At 43.0% G+C, this 17,631-nt stretch overlaps 2 protein-coding genes across 4 annotated transcripts in view; one reads left to right on the top strand and one right to left on the bottom strand.

Annotated features, from left to right (window-relative positions):
* The window catches only part of ANKMY1 (ankyrin repeat and MYND domain containing 1), a 58,624-nt gene extending 55,543 nt beyond the window's left edge, over positions 1 to 3,081 (top strand). For 2 of the 3 annotated variants that reach the window (XM_075937481.2, XM_075937479.2), the window contains 2 exons: positions 262 to 315; positions 2,855 to 3,081. In XM_075937481.2, coding sequence (XP_075793596.2) covers positions 262 to 315; positions 2,855 to 3,042 — 242 coding nt within the window. In that variant the 3' untranslated portion in view covers positions 3,043 to 3,081. The remainder of the gene's footprint in view (positions 1 to 261; positions 316 to 2,854) is intronic. The other variant, XM_075937480.2, reaches the window with a different exon arrangement.
* Positions 3,082 to 4,928: 1,847 nt separating this feature from the next.
* GPC1 (glypican 1) overlaps positions 4,929 to 17,631 on the bottom strand; it is a 336,700-nt gene continuing 323,997 nt past the window's right edge. The window contains exons 6-9 of the mRNA XM_075937488.2: positions 12,384 to 12,503; positions 10,889 to 11,022; positions 9,420 to 9,595; positions 4,929 to 8,321 (exon numbers count right to left, since the gene is read on the bottom strand). Of these exons, the coding sequence (XP_075793603.1) occupies positions 8,104 to 8,321; positions 9,420 to 9,595; positions 10,889 to 11,022; positions 12,384 to 12,503 (648 nt within the window). The 3' untranslated portion in view covers positions 4,929 to 8,103. The remainder of the gene's footprint in view (positions 8,322 to 9,419; positions 9,596 to 10,888; positions 11,023 to 12,383; positions 12,504 to 17,631) is intronic.

Genomic DNA, 17,631 nt, shown 5'->3' with positions numbered 1-17,631 from the left:
TGAAAAAGTTGTATCTTTGTTTCAAATAAGCGTTGTGTAGCTGTTATTGTGCAACTTTACCTGTATAGTGGGAAATGTAATGATTTTTTTTTGTGAGCAACTGTTCATAAAATAAATTTTATTGGTATTTATGGCTGTTAGCAACTTTTTAAAACTGCTTAGAGTGCAGTGAAAGCAGTTGGTTCCTCTACGTAGTCACAATAGGACCTCACACGTGACTATTCTGAAATGTCTTTGCACCTTGTTTTGTTGCTGCCAAAGGTGATTCACCCTTAATGGACTCTGACCAAGACAGCCTACAATCTGAGGTGGATGGTAAGTCTGTTTTGACTGTTCACATCTTTTTCCATCATCGAGAAGCAGTTGCATTCACATTTTGGCCCTTTTAAACTCATTGCCAGCTAGACGCACTCATAGATTTCATTTTAAAAATTGGAGACTAAATGCCAAACACATGCCTGCAAAGCCCACTCATTTACAGAAGCAATAATTAAGACATTTCCTAGTATAGACAATTAATTTACTTGCTAAAGAGACATCTCCTAGCATAGCCCTCATGGCAGAACTGTAACTACAGTGCATGTAGTGGTGAGGGCAAGCAATGGCTGCAGTGAGGCAAGAATTGCTATAGCTGCTTTTAAAGAAAAGTGAAAAGCCGCATGTGATGTCAAGTCCCTCTCAGCACTGCCCAACTCCTCCTTTTCTGCGTGACTGAGTAATTAATGGCTGGTTTCCATGATACTTCTTGTGAAAGGTACGGCAAAAACCATTTCCACAGCTGACAGGAGAGCAATAAACCTGCCTGACCATTCCAAAGACTTTCAGTTCTAATTTCCATAGAGCGCGTAGCACATCTTGGTCATTTTTAATTTACGTGTAGTAAGAAAAAATGGTAACAAAGGCTGGTATAAAAGAGGAATTTGTAGCTGGCTACACTGATAGTTTGAAATGGAAACCACCAGAAGACTCAGTACCACCTTCTAAACAGTGATATGACTGATGAGTAGGGTGTGCCCTCTGGGAACTTTGTGTGGGAGGGGAATACAGCTGATAGAGAAGTGGCCCAACATGTAAGCATAGATAGGCAGTGGGGCAAAATGCTTCATGAACTCCAAGGAAGAGCGTGGTCATGGTACTCTCTCAGCCCGTTTTTACTTTTTTAAAGTGCTCATGTGGCTTTATAATTTGATGCTCCCCTTTGCACAGGGAACTACTCCCTTACTAAGCTAGCATGACAGACAAAATGGATTTTGTTCCCTGCCTGTGACGTACAGGTTTACTTAAACAATAATGTAGGCGCTGGGTCAGCTGACTTGGAGTTACAGGTCTGGCTTATGTCACAGATTTTTTTTGAAATTATTATCTACGAAAGCCAGGACAGGTGCTTGGATACTGTCTTTGCCTGCTTCAGTTGTCACCGGGAGAAGAACTGAATGGCTTGCGTTTGGGCCAGCTAGAAAAGTTAGAAGCTGTTGACGTGATGATAAGCAGCAAAAAGCTTGAAAAACAGAAGCAAATGGCTTTAGTTTCCTATTTATGCCCCTTTTGTGCTGGTACCAATACAAGCATAGTGCTATTATCTCACCTTAAGCAGTGTATTTTATTTGCAGGCGAGATGCTTTTGGGCTGTCTTTGCCATTGCCGTCTAAAAAATTGGAGTAAGGCCAAAGGGGCATTAGTATTGGGGTTTGTCTACACTACAGAGATGATCGAAGTTGCCGCTGTCGATCTTCTAGGGTTCGAATTAGCGAGTCTAATGAAAACAGCTAATTCAAAGTGAGAGGGGCACTCTGGTCAATGGCGGAAGTGTGCTCCCTTCAACATCCCGCAGCGTGGACAGCACCAAAAGTCAAGTTACAGTACTTCGTCTTCAGCTACGCAATTAATGCAGCTGAAGTCGAGTATCTTAATTCGACCTTATCCTGTGCTGTAGACATACCATTTGCAGTTCTGCTATTCTTAGAGTGCCCTTATGACAGATTCACACACACACACGAGTGTTCTGAGTTATTGTACCTACAAACAAGACATGCTTCCCTTCAGATAGGTTTTTGCTATCACTGATTTATTTATTTATATATACATATATATATATATTTCAAGGATGGCAATAAGGTAATTCATACATCAGCAAACTTTCTCTTTCTCCCTCCTTCGTGATTCGTTGCCAAGTAGTCAAACATATTTTTCTTCATTTGTCTTGCTAGCAAAAGGCAGCTTCTAAATTTAAGATAAATGATCACCTAAACTGTGGAATCTCATCAGTGGGTAAGGTGCTGCAATTGATGACTGAGCTTTTCCCATGACATCTAGCGGATTTAGAGACCTCTTCCATTTAAAATGAACCAATGGCTAAATAAATTCCTTGGATTACTTTGAAAATCTCAACCTGTAGGGTTTACAGATTAATTTTAAGGTATCTGCAGTAACCTAAACTGTGTGTTTAGGAGGGAATTTCAGTATTATTTCAGGGTTCTTTATGTTTTACTTTGTGTATTAAACACTGTGATGGTTCTGAGATGGTGATGTTGTCAATTGAATTTTGTGGTAGCTACCTAGGAATTACAGAAAGCTTATATTAATGCTGATCATTTGAAACTAGCTTTTCATATTAAGAGACTCAGAAGTAGTAACTGATGGAAAAAAGTACAAACATTAGTGCCATACACTATCCCTCTAAAGGCCCGCAGGTAGGCAGTTTCTGCCATGCAGGAGAGAGATGGTGCTTCCCATCTTGCTTATTAAGCTGATTCAAGGTTCAGTAAGTTTGAAAGCTTGCAGTTGTGTCCAGCATTGTGGTCGAAGGAAACCAGTGTTCCTTCACAGACCAATCAGCGTGTTTTCATTTTTACAGGAAAGCGTCAACTTAAGACGAAGTCAGGCATTTCAAGAGGTCAGCAGAGTCCCAATGGCAGAAAGGCAAGAGATGGAAGTGGCAGAAAAGAAGCCTTCAGGAAAGATGACAAGAAAGGCAAAGTACAGGCAACCAACGAGGACACACGTCCAAATCTTCCTTACACTGGGAATTACAGTTACAATTAATCCTCCAATACAAAAACATGAGCATGTTGAGTAAGCTGACCTGGCATCACTTGCCTTGATCTAATATGTGCTTTTCAAACAAGAAACACTAGCATTCTAGTGACATGGTTGTGATGACAGCTTGGACATCCTCAGTCATTTTCTAGGGATCTTCGCTTTTATTTCAAATGGTGATTAGTATCTACAGTTAGACATGTAACTTAGAGAGCTGGATGGTAAAATGACGACTGTGAAGGGTAAGACTTTTTAGGAACTATTTATGTCACTGAAATAGTATCTGGAATTTGAGTTTATTGCATCACTCATCAACTCCATGCAAAGTTCATGTTCCTTTAGCTTTAATTTCCATTTAATCACACTGTGATTAGTGCAGGGCAACTTGGCTGTTACTTAATCGACTGACCAAACCTTCTGAAAGCAGATTACACTCTAAAAAGCATGTAGCATTTTGTTTTTAAATTAAAAGCCCTGAGGGTTGGACACACACAAATTAAAGAGAACTTTTAGGATGATGATCAGAGGTGGAGAAAACCCCACTCCTGTTCAGGTCAGGAGATGGAGGAGTTGGGGGTATGTGCTCATGTGGCAGGCAGAGGTCACCACTTGGAAAAGAAGGCAAGGTTCTGGTTTAGGTGCCCAGCTTTTAGAAGTTCTGAGTAACTGCAACTCAAATTGGATCCAGTTGGGGAAGTAAATATAGGTCCTCAGCACCTCCCAAAGGCCTGTATTTATGTGCCTGCCTGTAGACACCCATTGCCAGCATACATAAAGGACCAGAATGCCATTCCTCACACCCCTGTGACTGGCATAGGGATGTAACAGAGAGCAGGAGCTGAGCCTAGGACTGTGGATAGTTTAAGAATGTTGATTTCCCAATATCTGGCCTACCAGTAGACCATTTGCAAAGGGGTGGGGTGGGTGTAGGGAGAAAGGGCGGTGTTCATAAGTTACACAATTAGCTATAGAAAATGTTTTTTCATTTTCCCATTTCTTTTCTAGGGGTAGTTATTTTAAATAGTAAAGCACGACAGAGAGCATTTACAGGAGATATATTTCTGAGATGACTGAATTACAGTTTTTATAAATACTGGCCTTTGTAGAGAACCCATGCATACATATGTATTAGTTTTATAGAATGTAGATTTCAGCTGTTTAGTGCTGTGTCTATAAAGTAGAATCTAAACTCCTGTAAATGACAGATTTTGGTATTTACTAAGTAAACTGATAAGTTTTCTAGAGACAAGACATTGTTTATTTTCTTTGGGAAAAAGTAGGAAGGGGGCCTGGAATTCTTAAGGTGCCATTTACTTCCAGTGATGTGCACAACTTCTGTCCTTACCTAACTACCAGAAGTGTGGGGATAACCCCTTTGGAAGTGTTATCAAGTTAACCTCTGGGAACTGTGTATATAGAAAAACAAAACCTGTGTCGACATCATTTCATTCAAAGGGAGCACGGTGGTGGGTTATTTAATTCAGAAAAGCTCTTCATTGGGACCAGAATACTTTTTTTGTTAACTTTTCAAGAAGCAGTATTTTGAGTGCAAAAGTGAATAATTAACATGATGCTTTATGGTTACAGATATTTAGGGTTTTTTTTTAAAGCTTTTTCTCCTTTATTATACCTTCCCTGGTCTCTCTCTTTCTGGCTTTCACACTAACAATCTTTAGTTTATTAACTTTATAAAATGTCATCAAAGAGATTTCATCTTGTTTTTATGCATCTCCCATGCCTAGAGTTGACTGCTCTACATCATACATTTTTGAGCATGTGAACTCACAGTGGCTATGCTATATCATGGTAATGGATAAACGAAGGACTGATACTGGAGCTAGTCAGATAAAATGTAGACGACACAAAACTGATTTGTAACAGTAGGACAAATATAGATGTAAGTCTCCAGCCTTTTTATTTATACAAGGATTCAAAGAACATATTTCAACTTTAGATAAACAGTGCAAGATAGTTACAAGTACCTTGGTAACAGAAAGAAATATATAATTGGCCAGCTATGCCAATAAGTGAAATAAGTCTTAATCCTGCAGATAGAAATGCATTTTTAAAGCAAAGTTGTATGTAGAATATTTGTTATACCTTATCTCCCCTACCAAGCCCACCAGAAAACAATAGGTTGTTTGTCATTTGTAAAATGATAAATATCTGTGGTCTCAAAGCCTCTAACGATCCCACTCTTAGTTAAAACATACAAATTATGGCACAAAAGAGCAAGTTTGAAGACAGAGATGACTGTAAATCCACTACACCATTTTTCTGGTTCTCTACTTTGCAGGGATGTGAGTGTTTAATTATTCAGATAAGAACATGAAAATGAACAAACCCCAAGTATTTTTTCCTTATCAGAACACTGAGAATCACCATCTTGCTAACACAGAAGTGAATGGTCCTATTTCCTCTTCCCCTCCCAAAGCAGCAAATCCAAAGTAAATCATACTCCCTTGATATGGGATATAGTATGGCCCTTAATGAAAGGACTCCCTCAGGGCCGGGAACAGTGTGTCAGTGCTTTCACTAGGCTGGCAAATACATGCTAAAGAGATTTTTTCCCCCTCTTCCATTGCATACAGCAATGGGTGCCTAAATAGTTATAAACTATTTACTGTAGTGCTCATATTTTAATATTTTTTTTAAAAATCTACTCTAATGCCCTTTTCACATTTGTTTTCCATTCTCCCTCAGCAACTGGGTTAGGTGCTGCATAAGAGCAGTTTTATTTTATACGTACAACGGCAAAAAATTGCTTGATCGTTGTCTTTGGTCCACCCCCTCTGAGGCACCTGGTGTTGGCTGCTGTCAGCAGACAGGCTGCTGGGCTAGATGGACCTTTGGTCTGATTTTCTTATGTTCAACATGGATTAAAATCACCACACTAGACCCATAAAAGCAAACCTGAATGAAACCATACCACAGCTGACTATAGGACCAGTAGTATCATGTTTATTTAATTTGCATCCAGAGCCAGATAATTTAAGGCTAATGGCAACATGCCTTTGATGCAAGCTTAGCTTTAAGAACTACTGCTATAAGGGGAATACACCCTCCCCCCTCCCGGATCTAAAATAGTCTGTGCCAAAGCAAGGTGTAATGTGGGATGCTGCATCTCTCCTAACTGGCCTAAACACAGTCCGAGTTTTGATATGGTGGTAGAAATGTCAGCCTCTATTAAGTGGCTAGGCCAGGAAACAGCAGTAGTTGCCCAATAAATTAGGAATTTTAAATCAACATGGAGAATGCTGATTTCAGAACACTTGCTTTTTTGCAACATCTGTCAACATCCTCTAACTCTCTAATCCTAAGAGTCTTACCTTAAATTGCACATTCCATAAACAGTGACAGCACAAATAAAATTCTGCTTCTGCCAAATATTTTGTTATGCACCAAAATACATTTTCCCCCTTAATGAAAGAGCCAAGAGTGTTTAAAAGACTGATAATCTAATAAACTTTTTAAACATAAGACATGCTTGCTCCCTAAAAATAAAAATCACACTATGAGACAAAAATAACAACAGCAGAGCCCAAACTCACAGTTCCCTATTTCCAAAAACCGTCAATAGGACTATATTGTTACTCTAAAGATACTTTTCTAAATGATGGTAACTGTATCTGGGTATCACACAAGCCAGCTAGGGAACCAAAGTGCACAGCTCTGTAGACAGAGACATCCCTAACAGATGTATGTGTGTATACTGATATATATTGTTTGTTGACAAAAATGAAGCCTTTAGTTCAATCCAAGCCCAGCACTCATGTAATAAGCTACAAAAAATAACTGGCTAAAATTTGGAGGCTGTGCATCCATTGCTTAGGACAGAGGACTGGAAATTCTAGAAGCATCCTGGGTTTTAGTTCCAGATGATCTATTGATTCTGTGTGTAATTATAGATCAGACACATGACAGTTTTTTTCTTAAGTCAATGCAGTGATGAAGTTGGAGGGGGAGTTGGAGGAAAAGTAGGCATTCACTTTAAAAAATCTCCAAAACCCAGATTATACATCTGAGTCAATTCCTAGGCAAAAAACAAACACACACACTCTCTCTCTCTCCCCCTTCCCCCAGGGAAGTAAATAATAACCCACTGACTCCAAGACTGTAACCTAAATTACTTTAGGTGTCATAAATCTGTGAGATTTCACAAAATAGCACTTCCTGTTGTAGAAGGTTATTCTTGTCTTTGTCATTAAGAAAAAGCTTCAGCCTATTGTTGGAAACAATTCTCTCAAATGACCAATCTCGCCATATGTATTTTTCTCTCAATGTTGCATATTGTGATACGGTATTGGAATTTTAGATTAGACCATCAATTAACAGCAAACTTCAATGTTTTCCAAATAGCATGCAAAATCTAAAACTTACTCCCATTCCCTTCAAAGTAGGAGGATTGTTAATTTCTGCTGATTAGGAAGCAAAACTACTCATGTACCTGTAAGTGAAAGGACCCTTACATTTTGATTGCAAACACTTGGATAAGAAATCCCATTGCTAACTGAGTTTGATGGAGGCTTTTTCAACTAATTCCTTATGCTTATCAAAGCAAATGAGTGATAATCATCTCTCTACCTGCTTAAGCAATATAGTAGAAAACCGTGAAATAGCTCCTTAACTTAACTCTGCCGTTGGCCATCCTAATTTTGCACTGTTCTAAAACCTCGGTCATGCTTTAGATGTTAATGGGGAAGTGGCATTTTTGTCTACAGTTGTATAACTTATTAGGTCAACTGCATATTCCACTGCAGTAAATCAAATGGTGACCCTTTCAAGATACTTGTTTTTTTTCCCTATCTGCAAAGGCTCGTCTGAGGCCATAAAGAGCCTCCCCTTGTGGCAAAATAAAATGAAATAAAAATGAGGTACGGAAAGAAGGGCCCAGCATTCCAAAAGACCAAACAAGGATGAGACAGCTCTAGCACTGCCAGATATCACAAACAATTGAGACCTTTTTTCTTCCTCTTTTTTGCCAAGATGAATTATATTGTCTTTTTTTGTTTGTTTTGGCAAAGTTAAGACCTCAGCCACAGTCTCTTTCATGGCTGTGCAAGTAAGTTATCGCCACAAGTACTGTGTTGCAATAACAGCTACTGAAAGGAAGATTAGGAAGAAGGAAGGCAAACATTTGCTGCTGGCCCCCTTTACACCACGTCCAGACTGGTTCGGAATAGCATGTATTTCTGGTTGCCTGGTGCTGGGGTTCTTGGAAAGTCTTTCGCTGCAGACTTCATCAGGGCAGCTATCGCCGCTCCCAGAGCCACTGATGTCATCACCTGCACAAAGAGAGAAAGTCGGGGTGAGAATGACAAATGGAACTTGGTGCTTAGCACAGGACAGTCACTGCCTCTAGGGAAACAAAAAACAGGACTCTAGGGGTACGTCTAGACTACATGGCTCTATCGACGGAGCCATGTAAAATAGTTTACTTGGCATAGTCAAAGCAGCAGGGATTTAAATAATCCCGCTTCATTAAAATAAAAATGGCCGCCGCGCTGTGCCGACGATCAGCTGATCCAGCACAGCGCGGCAGTCTAGACATGGCGCGGTCGACAAGGGAAGCCTTTGAGTTGGGGTTGGTCCTGCTTTGGGCAGGGAGTTGGACTTGATGACTTCCTGAGATCTCGTCCAACCCTGAGGTATCTTCTTACAACTATAGCAAACACCCAACTTTGCTTTGCCACCCTCGCACTAAAAGCAAGCATGGACAACACTTGCTGTGATCTTACGTGGACTACACGTCTTTGGTGCACAGACTAGCAGCAGGATTGAACGTGATACTGTGCCTAGCACTGACCATGCATGACTGAATAGCTGGGGAGGTGATGCTCACTAGCTGAGATGTGAAATCAAAGGCTGTCCCCGTTCTCTAGCAGCTGTTCAGGGGACAGATAAAGATCACATTGTCTTTCTTGGGGGAGGGGTAACATCTTGTTTTGTGACCAACGGGCTCTTGTCTCAGGAGGGGGTTGCAGAACACAGAGGGTGGCTGCGTTATCCGGCGTCAGTACAATACTACCCCAGGGCACCTCATTCTGTTACTCTCCAACTCTCTTTTGGCTGCAGGAGTACCACAGGCCAGATGCAACCCCACACTCCATTCTCTTCAGTGACAATGGCCAGAAGTTGTTATGGGTGGCCCTGTACTCACTCTAGGGCAGCACCTCATCAGCGGTTGGAAAACATTTAACTTATTTTTGGTGCAATCTAAATAAAAATACCATCGCAGGAATTGTGGGCTTTTAGTCTCCTCTCGCACTTTATCGTGCACAGCCTGGAATTGGGATTGACAGAACTTTTCCAGACATCATTCAGAAATCTTTTGGCATTCACGGTGTGTCCCATTACTCGTGAAAGATTTCTGTTGTACTCACTAGCATCCTGGAAGTCCACGTCGTTCCCATTGTAAGCATTGCGCAGCCGGTTTGTCATGATCTTCAGCTGCATGATTTGCTGACGAATGGTCATATCTGGCTTGGTGATGTCCACCTCCACCTCTGGATTATTAATCTGATTGGCCAGACCATCTCCCATCACCTCTGGTAAATACCTACACAGGAAATCACTTTGTTCATATGGGCTTTCCCCACACAGTAAATTCTCCTCTTGGTATACACAAATGCCATTACAATTGATAATCTACAACCCATGAGAAGGAGCGCTTTGCGGCTTGGTGATATCACTAGCGTATTTACTTGTGTTCCAATTACAGCCTCCAATTTTTTGTTCATTTGTCTTTCTGCCCATATTTCTGCATTAGCATAAGGCGCAATCTCAGCTCCCAATTCTTTGATGACAGTGATTTCCCTGGCAGTGGAACGAAGAGGGCTGATTCAGGGGACCCATGCAAGGCATTGAGCACAGTGCTGCTGGGGGTTCCATGGTTGGCAGGGCAAAGGGAGGAGGGAACGGGCAGGGAAGTAGCCAGCATATTTGCCACTGTGTGTGCAACACTCAGTTTACAGGATGCCTCTGTCTCCCTCTAGTGACTGGACTGCTTAGAGCTACTGGCTATGCACTCCCAGGCTTGGGGATTTCAGGAGAGGCAGCACAACCTCATGCTTTTCAAGCCAGAGGTCTCAGACTCTATCCCCGTTAGGGATGTTTAGATTAATGGGCTAATCGAACAGTCGATGCAATTTGTCGATAACGGCGCCTTCACCTTTGAAGTGTAGCAACAGCCTGCATGGAGCCCGGGGTCAGCTGGGGACTCTGAGTCTGGCCCCGGGCTCCACGTGGTGCAGCTGCTTTGAAGCACCCCTTCTTCCCCCTCCTCCCCACTTGCTGCCTCTTTCTGATAGAGGCAGCAGTGGGGGGGGACGACTAGTTGACTACTCCGTCAACTATCCAATAAGAATTTGCTTATCGGATAGTTGACTAGTTGTTCACATCCCTAGTCCCCGTGCTGCTGACAACGAACTCAGCAGCATCAAACAGCAGCCGTCCCTCTGGGTCTCTAAATAACTAGAGTAACTGCTGGAAGTGCCTCAGCTTCTAGAAAGTGGGATGTTTCACTGCCCCAGTGCTTAGGTCATGTACATGCAAGGCTGAGAATCTGCCCCATGCTGGCTCCAGTGGGGTCAGACACGTTTACCGTGGCCTTAACAACTCCTATGAGGAGCGGACATGGGATTAGGGTTGAAGCAACTGGGGGAACTGGTCTTGAGGGGCAACTGTATTTTAGCAAAACACCCTCTGAAATGGTTTGCAGGCTATAAAGCTTCATGCACAGGGATGTGGAAGGAATTAGTTTCTCTCTGCAAGTACCTTTATCCTCTCTCTGATAACAGCTAAATTCTAGCATGGACATGTTTTGTGTCTCTTCTCTACTCCCCTTCCTTACCTCCCCTTGGCCATTCCGTTCCAGCACTTGTCCTCGTTCGTCGAGCCAGAGGTTATTTTCTCATTGCACAGTGTGCTTGGAAGGACAACCCAGTAATCCTTGATCTCTCTCAGCTTCCCTTTGGCATCGGAAACCTGTAAGATGGAGGGAGAATCTGGGCCCAAGGAAACTTCTATGAAACCTTAGAGGCTTCATAGAAGGTTGTCCGGCTACAGTTCCAGCTCATTTACTGTACGAGACAGAGCACTGCTGCGGTTTCACACTCAGGAAGAGAATACTGACGTTACCTCAATAACAGCCCTCCGCCCAAGGAGAGAAGAGACTAAGGCAAAGCTCATCAGGGCGATGCACAGCTGCCCATGCTGGAGGAAAAGGCTGCCTGGCTTGTGCTCCATTCTACTACCAATGCCCTTGGGGACCAAACATCTCGATACGCTTAGGTCATTCCACCAGTCTGGTGCTGGGGAGCTGAAATCAGCAGCCAGAATCCTGTCTTAGTTGAGCCTTCAGTGTGACAGGTCAGCAGCTTTTTCTACATAATAGGCATGTGGGAGTGTTTATTGGTTAGCCAGCAAAGACTAGAGCATGTAGTAAGTGGAGGGTCTGCAACATAAAATCAGCAGGCCTGAAATCTAGTGAGCAAGACTTTGGCTCTGTGAAGCTACAAGCAGGAAAGAGGCTTGGCTAAAAAGAAATGGCACAAGCAGGGTCAAGCATAAAGAACACCAAAAGGTGCCAGGCACAGACCATAAAACACACTCCAGAGGGTTCGTAACAGAACACCTTGTTAAGAAACAACAACAGCACACACCCCACAAATATCAGACATACTGACATAGGTTCAGGACTGGGTCTAAATTGACAGCGTGATGGATAGTAATGGAAACCCCCCTGGCATGAGGGAAGGGGTGGTAACTAGCTAACAGAGAGTGGCAACCTGATACATCAGGAGTGACATGTACCTTGTTTGTAGCTGTGTATAACAGTGCTCGTTGACTGATCATGGGGGGACACTAGAATCCAGAGTGTTTAGTTGGGCATTAGTCCATTGTCACAGTGCACACAGGGGCAGCGGTGAGTCTGTTCACTAACAACTATCAGTGTACCTCACTTGGCAATAAAGCTACTCGGGTGCTTTTGATCCTTGTCTGATTAGTGGTCTCTCAGAGTCTGTTGTGTTCAGGCGCTAGACAGGGGAAGCACATTCATGCAGCCAAAAGTTTATCATCATGGATGGGAGCCGAGGACCTGTCAGGAACTCTTTGGGACGACCCCGCCTGACTGGCGACAGGGCAGAGTCCCTGCTCTGGCCTTGCGTCAGAAGACATCACCTGACCCCAAACAGGGTTGATGCCCACAGCTCTCGGCACTGCCTTGCCGTTGGGTCAGCGAGGATCCCAACACGTGACAAGGACAGACACAACGCGCAGTTTCATATATTCCAACAGGGGAAATGCTTTATAAATATATTCCAAAAAGTTAGACACACACTTACTAGCTTCTCCAGTCCAAGCCCTGATGATTTATCATCAGTGACAGCTTTCCCCCGTCTTTTCTTAGCCTCTCCACTGGATGTTTTTGTGCTCATTTTGGGATTTCCACAACCTTGGAAAACCTAGAAAAACCCAAATAAAAAATTCCTTTATATTATGTTTCAATAGCTTCACCCATTAGCTTCTGCCATGCGTTCGTTAATTCCTCATTTACTCCCACTCCCCTGACCTTTTCGATTATGACCTTGCTTTTGGACATGCAATTATGCATTTTTCTTTTGTGATTCTAAAAACTCACCAGGGCTAGAAGCAAAAGCCAGGAACCGCGCCACCTTTCCCTACAAGACATCCTAGTGTGCTGGCCAAGCACGCCAGAAGTGCAAACAGCAGCTTAATCCCACAATTAGGCCAACACTGCCAATCTATGGATAGTAACACAGATCATCACTAATCCACCAAGAGGTTCTTACAGGTAGCACCACCGTCTACAAGGACGGTTACCTAATTGGATGGGAAAGCTGGATGAGAGAATGACTTTCTGTTCATAATTACACCAGACCATTTGTGAGACGCTTGTTTCTAATGTACCATATTGGACTTAGGCAAGAGCTACATGGCAGCTGATTCATCACCGCAGTGCCGAAGGTAGAGTCTAATGCTGAGCTCTCCCTCTCTCCCACAGCTATTCTACAGACTGCGCTTTTTAGTATTAACCTGTGAAGATTTACAGTCAAACATTAATATTAAAATCACTAACAATTCACGTTTGCTCTCACTGACACCAATGAACGGGTATTAATGGTTTATTCTCTGCTATGGTTTATGAAGCAATAAACTGGGGAAAGAAACTGAGACTGCTTTACTTAATCACCAGCTTGAAAAAACACCAGGCCATTTTTTATCCCATATGTCCGATACTATTAGACCATAGTATAGGGTTATATTTCAGGACCACCTGTTGTTTAATTTAAAATGCATAATCCCTGAGGCCAAAAATTCTGAGCACTGGGACAAAAGTCCTAAATCTATCTGATATGCAAAGCCAACTAGAACAGCCCTGCTTTTGAAGGAAGATGTGTTCAATAAATATTTATGTTCTGTGTTTGGAAAGATGCACGAGGATGCTTCTTTCCAAACACAGAACATAAATGACAATGAATACACGGGGGGAGGGGGAGCTTCCGTGGGGATACAGAGGCAACAACATGAGGGGCAGGGGGGCTCCAAAGGAGCAGGTGCCAGCAGGAAGCCTGCTTAAAAGCTGGCTCCCCAAGCACACCCGCTCCTGCCTGCCCCCCACCCTCTACTGCTGCTTTGGATACAGAGGCAGCGGGAGGGGAGGGGCTGCGAAGGTTAAGCACCCAGGCTCATTGGTTAACTGTGTACACATTTAGACTATCACATCCCTACTTGTGGCTGGATGTTAGAGCCAGACAAGTCTGAATTACAAATGAGGCACAAAATGTTCAGTGTGGGTGAGGAACCACTGGAACATACTCCCACGGGAAGTGGTGAAGTCTCCATCTGTTGATGTCTTCAGATCCAGACTGGCTGCCTTTCTGGAAGAAGCTTGTAGTCCTGTACAACACAGGGGTACGTGGGTGGAATTCTCTGTCCTGTGGCAGATGGGAGGTCAGACTAGGTGATGAAATGGGCATTTCTGGCCTTACACTCTATGAATCTGTGAGATTTCCAGCATCTGCCTATGGCTTCTGGATCAGCCGAAGAAGGAAATACTTCACGACAAGAGCAGCCTTTCTGTGCTTGTTTAGTTTCCTGCCTCAGACACTGAGGTCGAAAATTTACCCAAGTCATTCTGCATTCACTAGGTGCTTTATCCAAATTCACTGGGTCCTTATCCAAATTCCCACATCCCTCTTGTTTCGCCTGTGAGCACCCCCTTATGCACAGTGATGAAAAGCCGTGACTCTGTATTCAGCACTCTACAGGACAGACACAAAGGAAACCCTGATCCTCCCACCAAGGCAATTACAATGTGGATTGAGACACACAGCTGGAGGGGGCCAGAAGAGGGTGTGGTCTTGGCAGCAGATATGCTTTACAATACGGGGCCTTCCCAACAACTTTAGCCATCTTGTTCTATGAGCTTTATGAGTTGGCGGCAGCGGCAAGTTGGTGTTTTGCATAAAAAATAAGTTTTAAGGACGCATTTGAGCAGAGTGTGGGGCACGGTCATGCATTCTGGGAGGGAGGGGTCTACACTGCAGGGCTTAACTTGAGAGCCACGTCAATTGTGCATCTTATTTCAAAATAGCTTATTTTGAAATTGGGAGCATCTACACAGCACTTATTTCGAAACAGAGCACTCTTCCTTCGACTTCCCTTGCTCCTCGTACAGTGAGGGTTAAAGGAGTCGGAGTAAGGAGTCCTCCAGCTTGACAGTATTTCAAAATAACTGCCTGCTGTGTAGACATGGACTAAGTCATTTCAGAATAGCGCTAGTTATTTCCAAATAGTGCTGCAGTGTAGACGTGAGTACTGCAAACAGGAAAGCCCAGCAGCTTGAAGTATAAAAAGAAAATTATTGTCAAAGTATCACAAGGCAGTAAAAAAAAGGTCCCTCCCAAAGTGAACTGCACTCTCAGGAAGGATAACACTAGTGAGTGCAGCTTAATAAGAAAAACAGGACACAACCTGCGGGAAAGCAGAAAGTGAGGTCTCTGGTCATTCAGATCTGGTCATTGTTTCCTTCACCGAGGAGAGGAGCTTTGACTAGTGACATCATTATAACTGGAACAGTCCGTGTTCTGACTAGGTTAAGACAGGTTCTAAGATCCATTTAAATATGCACAGAGGGACTCTGCAGCCACCCTGCTAGTAATATTATCGATCGGCCAAAGTATTCCTGCCAGAATTTAAGGAGACCATCTTTAATCTAGACTCTGAAAACAGAATCTCAATACTGTACAGTTTTGCCATTAACTTCTACTGCAGCCATGGGCCACTTCTGCCTCAGTCTCTTCATCTGTAAGCTTGGGAATGATCCTACTTAATTATTTGACTCTTGGGCATGTTGTGAAGATTAATTTGTGTTAACAAAGACCATTGCTGAGGAAGAGTACTAAGCATTCAGTACATTTTGTCCTGGAGCAGAAGAAACTTTTACAGCATTGTTAGATGGGCAACCTGATGTGTCTCTGTATTCCTGTCTGTGAATGGAGAGCTGCCTCTTTGGGATCCTCATTTCCCGTGATAAGTCCCCACCCCCAGAATGTTCCCTGTCTGAGGCCTGCTTGTGTGAGGGCAGCCACTGCCTGCATTTAGATTATTTAATATCGCTGTCTGTCTGAGTTCATTTACTTGCGTGTCAGTATTAATGCTGTGGCTGGATCTCATTGTTATGGCATACCTAGTTACTAAGAGCATGCTCAGAGCTTTTTGTAGGACTCCATTTCACTGTTATTAAAACCAACCAAATAGCTAAATCAATACACATGGGCTGTGTCTACACTGGGCCACTTATTCCGGAAAATCAGCCGCTTTTCCGGAATAAGCTGCAAGCTCTCTACACTGGCCCTTGAATTTTCGGAAAAGCAACGATGATCTACTGTACAAAATCAGCCGCTATTCCGGAAAAACTATTCTGCTCCCGCTCGGGCATAAGTCCTTATTCCGGAACACTGTTCCGGAAAAGGGCCAGTGTAGACAGCCCAGTAGTCTTTTCCGGAAAAAAGCCCCAATCGCGAAAATGACGATCGGGGCTCTTTTCCGGAAAAGTGCGTCTATATTGGCCACAGACACTTTTCCAGAAAAAGGGCTTTTCCGGAAAAGCAGCCTGCCAGTGTAGAAGCTCCTTTTCTGGAAAAACTGAAAACGGAATAGTATTCCGTTTTAAGCATTTCCGGAAATTCATGCCAGTGTAGACACAGCCATGGGCTCTGTGGTAGCCTCTCCTTTTCAGAACCATCCTGCCTTTGTCAAATCAATGGTTTCTGTAACATTCTTTGAAGGGCAGCAAATTCAGGCTCCCTCAGACCACCAGAACAGATGTCTGGAGATTTGAGTGGCCAAATGAGGAGCCAGATGCTTTCCTTTGGACCTGCAAAATTGTAAGAGGAGAGAGAGAGAGAGACACCAGCCCGTTTGCATTCCTGGGAAGCAGCCACGTCTCCTGCCCTATGTCTGGAATCTTTCTGTTTTAGATATATTATCCTCTGAAACAAGTGTGGACAGAACGTGCATTTGGAGCCATGCAATGTAATGGCAGTTCTGTTGCAATCCAAATATTCCATCTGTCTACTCCTTCTGGTGCAAGATCTTTAAAAATTGTATGGAAAGCATTTAAAACATTGTATAGAAATTCACTGTGGTAGTTTACTGTTTATAGTCCTGTTACTGCGGTTGGTGTGAACCATTCTTTCAGGGAGATAAAAACATAGAAAAATAAAGAAAAACACTTCATGGCTTTTATAGATCCATTTCATTCCTCTATTTCTTTCTTCTTATAATTGATTACTCTATCCCTGTGTTATATTATCATTGTGTTTTGTGCTGCATTGGTATTTCTATCTGTCTCTGTGCTTGGTCTATCATTGACTTATCTATTTGCCAGCTAGCTTCAGATTCATTTTCCATAAGAATCTGTTGGTTACAGCACTTCAGAGTCATGGGAAAGGCAGCGAGGTTCACGAATACAAATTATTCTGCCGTTAACATCAGCCGCAGTGGGTTGTTGAGCAACAACAGTAGAGAAAAGACGCTAGCTAGAAGTGAATTCTTTCCATATATATGCAGCTAATGTGACAAAGTCTGCTCTGAGTAATAGCTGGGCAAACTTTTATGGGCAAGACAATGAGTCCAGTTGCTATGATGGGGAGGAGACTATTTTAAGTACACACTTGCTGTACAGATGAGACTGGTTTAAAACTTGTACCTGATCCAGGATAGCATCTAAGAAAGGGGAACGCCCCTCTCCTCCCAAATAGAACATCTCACTTTTCTGGAAAAATTACCTGTACATGACGGCTTGTGCGAACTTCCACACTCTGTAACTCTATTTCCCCCACAAAATGATGGATGCACCTGACAGCGCTTACATACAAATAATCTAAAATCAGTTTAGAAACTTTTCTTTCCTACAGCGTGTCCCCAGGATGTGAAATCACACTTCCCACAAGCAGAGAGCAACAGACCTAACGTTTAGTACCACTACTACCCGAGCACCCAAGAGAACGGCAGCTCAGATGTGGGCAAGCGAAGTGGGAGACCCTTGGTCGAACCCTTTGTAGA

The sequence above is a fragment of the Pelodiscus sinensis genome, chromosome 10, assembly GCF_052426305.1.
Source record: "Pelodiscus sinensis isolate ZL-2025 chromosome 10, ASM5242630v1, whole genome shotgun sequence".
Classification (NCBI taxonomy): domain Eukaryota; kingdom Metazoa; phylum Chordata; order Testudines; family Trionychidae; genus Pelodiscus; species Pelodiscus sinensis.
Note: the sequence above shows the minus strand (reverse complement) of the source record. Positions and strands in the feature narration are given on the sequence as shown.